General features: G+C 48.5%; 1 protein-coding gene across 1 annotated transcript in view; it reads right to left on the reverse strand.

Annotated features, from left to right (window-relative positions):
• The window catches only part of STOML1 (stomatin like 1), a gene marked incomplete at its 5' end in the record, with an annotated part of 14,649 nt that extends 10,541 nt beyond the window's left edge, over positions 1-4,108 (reverse strand). Inside the window, 6 exon segments of the mRNA XM_015561339.1 lie at positions 990-1,148; positions 1,150-1,180; positions 1,488-1,551; positions 1,554-1,638; positions 2,651-2,766; positions 4,045-4,108. Of these exon segments, the coding sequence (XP_015416825.1) occupies positions 990-1,148; positions 1,150-1,180; positions 1,488-1,551; positions 1,554-1,638; positions 2,651-2,766; positions 4,045-4,108 (519 nt within the window).
• Positions 4,109-4,110: the final 2 nt, after the last annotated feature.

Raw genomic sequence — 4,110 nt, forward strand, 5'->3', positions numbered from 1 at the left:
CTGGGGAAATTTTCCCTTTCGGCATCATCAATTGAATCGATGGAATCATCACTCAAATAGGTGTGAAAATCTCCATCCAGTGTATCCAAAATTTCTTCATTTAATTTATGAACATGCGCATTTTTGGGACAAAGAATCACGTGTTTAGATATGTTTTTAATAGTATCTATAGATTTACTAGTCCCAAAGTTAGCTTCAATAATAGATCCATTACAAATCATTTCAACAAAAACAGCCAAATTCACAATCGACAATGACAGATGGAAACATACGCATGCAATTGGCGCCAGTGAGAGCTTTATATGTATCGCGCATGCGCGAGTCAACATTTATTTCTAAATTGCCAGTGTGTGTCATATGTACCGGCCAGTTGGTTGGTCAGTTGGACGGTCGGCCACTTAGCCTTTTATGTAGATAGATTTGGTTAATTAAATGTTGATTTCTTGTTTGCAGTTGGCTACACTTAATATGGTAGGGTTCTTGTCAAGCAAATTCTGTGTACAGCTGCTTCTGCAAAATATTGTGCTACATTTTAACACTTAGCAAGAACGGCATTTAGTAAGTACACCCAGACCTTGAGACCCTTGTCCTATATAAAACATAGCCACTATGTAAAACAGTATGGAGGTTCCTCAAAAAACTAAAAATAGAACTACTCTATAACCCAGCAAACCCAGTTCTGGGTGTCTGAAGAAATCCAACACACTAGTTCAAACTGTTATATACATATCTATGTTCATCACAGCATTATTTACAATAGCTACAGTATGGAAGCAGCTTAAGTGTCCATTAATAGGCAAATAGACAATGAAGTGCTACATACATACTCATAGTCCCACCCATACCACTGGCTCTTCAAAGGTTGTCACACTCTTCATGCACAGGGTAGACTGATGCCTAAAGGGATCTGCTGCTTTGCTCCGTGTCCCACAGGCAAAGGGAGGTCCAGGTGCCAGCCACTGAATTCTGCCCTGTGAAGTGCTGCCTACCAAGAGCTGGTTGCTAATCTTGAGCTTCTCCATCTGGATTGCCTGCATAGGCAAGTAATACAGCAGGGCCTTGGTCATGTCATTCTGGGCTATGGCTGTGTTCAGGTCCTTCACAGTCATCACTGACAATACTGGAGCCCTAAACTGGACATTGGCCCCCCACAGGCAGCATGGCCCCATTCTTAGATTGGGGAAGGGGGCATGAAAGAGGAGACTTTCAAGGGGCTGAAGCTGCAGGGAGATCAGGCCCACTGAGACCACCCAGCTTGATCCACCTACCTGGTCACTAGAGCCTCATGGACAAAATGGTGTCCTCAAGTATATGGGGTTAGGTATTTGGAGCAAGAATGGGCTCCCAGCCTCTAGCCTCGATTTTCTGCTCTCCTCCCTACTCCCCTCCTCCTACCTCTGATGGCTCTTCATAGGCCAAGTTACTGGCACGCAGGATACACTCTGCACAGCCCCCATTCTCTGTCCAGGAGAGCCAAGAAGCCCCTCACCTTGCAGGGAGGGACACTGAAAGCTCGTGTCCTCAGATCCACCCTCTGAAAGGAGTCAATGAAGGCAGGAGGAAAACCATGCCAGGCTCTTGAGGGGTACGGATCCAGCCCAATAGAAACACGATCACCTGATCATAAGTGGGCACAATCTGCTCATAATGGCAAAGGAAGGGTTGAGTGTGGTAAGCCCAGATTGGCATTGATGTCTGCCCAGGGCCCTCCCTCATCTCTCTCCCCCTTGCCCTGGGCAATGTCAGGTATCCTTAAACTGTGTTTACATGAGAAAACCAAGGCTCTGAGGGGTTAAGTGACTTGCTCAAAAATCACAGTCCCCAACTGAAATAGGCAAGATCTGAATGCAGCTCTGAATGACTCCAGAAGCCATGCTCTCCACTACTACACTGTATTAACTTGATCCTCAGAGAAACTTTTCTTTTCTGTGGCCTGAAGCTAGATGTGACTCAAACCAGAAAACTGTCTGTCCTTGAATTAGTTAGGATCAAATTCTGGGCTGCTCCACCAGCAACCCTAAGCAAAGGGCTTTGCCAACTTCAGGTGCTAGAGTCCTCAAAGAAGTAAATATATCCATATTGAGAAATGAAGGCCCAGAGAGGCAAAGTGACTTGCCCAAGGTCACAGTATTTGTTTCAATGGCAGTTTTAGGACTAGGATTTAGGACTTTCTAAGAACTTCCTTCCAGACTACACCAAACCCAAAGTCTTTCTAGAAAAGTTGACCATGGCCTACGGCTGCACAAAGAGCCAGGCCTGCTTGACTTCCACTTCACTGTGGCTTTCAGGTGTGATCCTCAACTATAGTTCATCCCTTTCCCATCTGCAGATACCCCCTGTGGAAACAAGGCCTAAATTCCTTTCACTCATTATCTCTGGGGCCAATTTTATTGTTTTCCAGTTCCAATTTAGCCTAATCCAAAGGCAGGAAGGTTCGGCAAAGATATCAGTATGCACCTTAACACTATTGTCCAGAACCCAGGACTTGGGAGTTTGGTTCCTGTATGACTTTGGACAAATATGAGCCTCAGTTTCCTCAACTGAAAGATGTGTCCTGGCCCAGCCCATTTCACAGAAGTGATAATATACTTAAGGGAAGGAGACAGAGGACAAAAAGTTCATCTATCAATGCTCAGTATGACCCAACCACCCTGGGGCTCTCCAGGGCAAACCAGCCAGAAATGGTGAAGGTGATGAGCAGCAGCAAGAACCCTAAGAAACTGATGAGACTGTGGCAGAGGCAGGAAGACCAGGTGTGGGATACATCTGAGGCAAGAGCACAAAGGCAGTCAATGAACACCAATTGGCTGGCCGGACAGCTGCAGGCACAGTGAACATGGTCAAGTGTATGTACCTTTTGCCCACCTCCCTTCCTTCTCAGAGCTCTGTCTGCCTCCTTGCCTAATACTCCCATATATTTGGGTAGGTCCTAATTAAGGATTGTTCCTTCTTCCCACACATCAAAACTAATCTCTCCCAAGTCCGACCTTCACAAGGCTTTCTCTGCTGGACAGTGGTCAGTGGATCGGAGAAGCAAAACCATGTGATGCCCTCCTTATTGGGCTGGGCAGGAATCAATCTTCTTGTCTAATTTATATTAACTTGGTACAGAGCCAGGAGTGGATGGGAATCTGAAAACACAGGTTGGGTTGAACTGAATGCTGCTGGCATAACCCATCCCTCTTCTAGCACAAGCACCACAGGTGTGCTTTCAAGGAGTCCTTTTGCCTAACGGGATAAGGCATTAACGGCTCACCAATCAATAAGAGCCATAGGTGAGGACTAAGATGTTCTTTCCTAGCTCACAACTCTTTACCCCCTAAGGGCCGTCAAATACATGCTTTAGTTGAAGAGCTTCAGGTGGGAGGTGGGGAGAGAGGAACTAGGAAATGAGGCTCACCTCATGGCCCCTGCAGAAAAGGAACCCTTGGATGGGGCAGCTGTCATTACAGGAAGGTTAGGGAGGGACCAAATCCTTCAGTGTTTGGTTGTCAGGCTGAGGAATGTGAGATCTGAAATGTGCGGTTCAAGGCTTTGGAGCAAGACAGGGTCAGAGTTGACACACAGGCAGCTGAGGGCCTTTTTTGGAATGTGTCCCTCCACCAGGAAACAGAGAGGTGCTCAAGCTCAGGGAACCTAGAGGTGCGAGGGGGCAGAGGGGATGCTGCCACTTCTTGGCAGCCAAGTGCCCTTGGCGAGCAGAGGATCTTCTATTCCTAGACCTTGGTTTCTTTCTCGTCAAAATGGGAACTTGAAACCTCAGCCGGGGCCTAACAGGCTGAGCCAAGGAGGAGTGAGGTGTATGGGGCGGACGGAGGGAGGCTCCTTGGAAGATGAGAACTGAAGGCTGCAGCCCCGAAGCCCCAGAAGGGTGGATCGGCGCCAGCATCCCAGCGTCCGGTACAGGCCCCTCTCCACGTAGGGTTTCCCCTCGCTCCCTCCTCTTTGGGAGCGACTACGCCAGACCAGCCGACTTCTGACAGGCACAGAGCTCGGGCCTGGGGATGCCGGCTGGGTCCCCCGGGTCCCTCTGCGCAGGACGGCCACTCACCAGCCCCGGCCCCACGCCGCCCCGCTCCCGGAACAAGCGGCCCTTCTGGGAGCGCAGGA

This window comes from Myotis davidii, unplaced genomic scaffold (assembly GCF_000327345.1).
Source record: "Myotis davidii unplaced genomic scaffold, ASM32734v1 scaffold131, whole genome shotgun sequence".
Taxonomy (NCBI): domain Eukaryota; kingdom Metazoa; phylum Chordata; class Mammalia; order Chiroptera; family Vespertilionidae; genus Myotis; species Myotis davidii.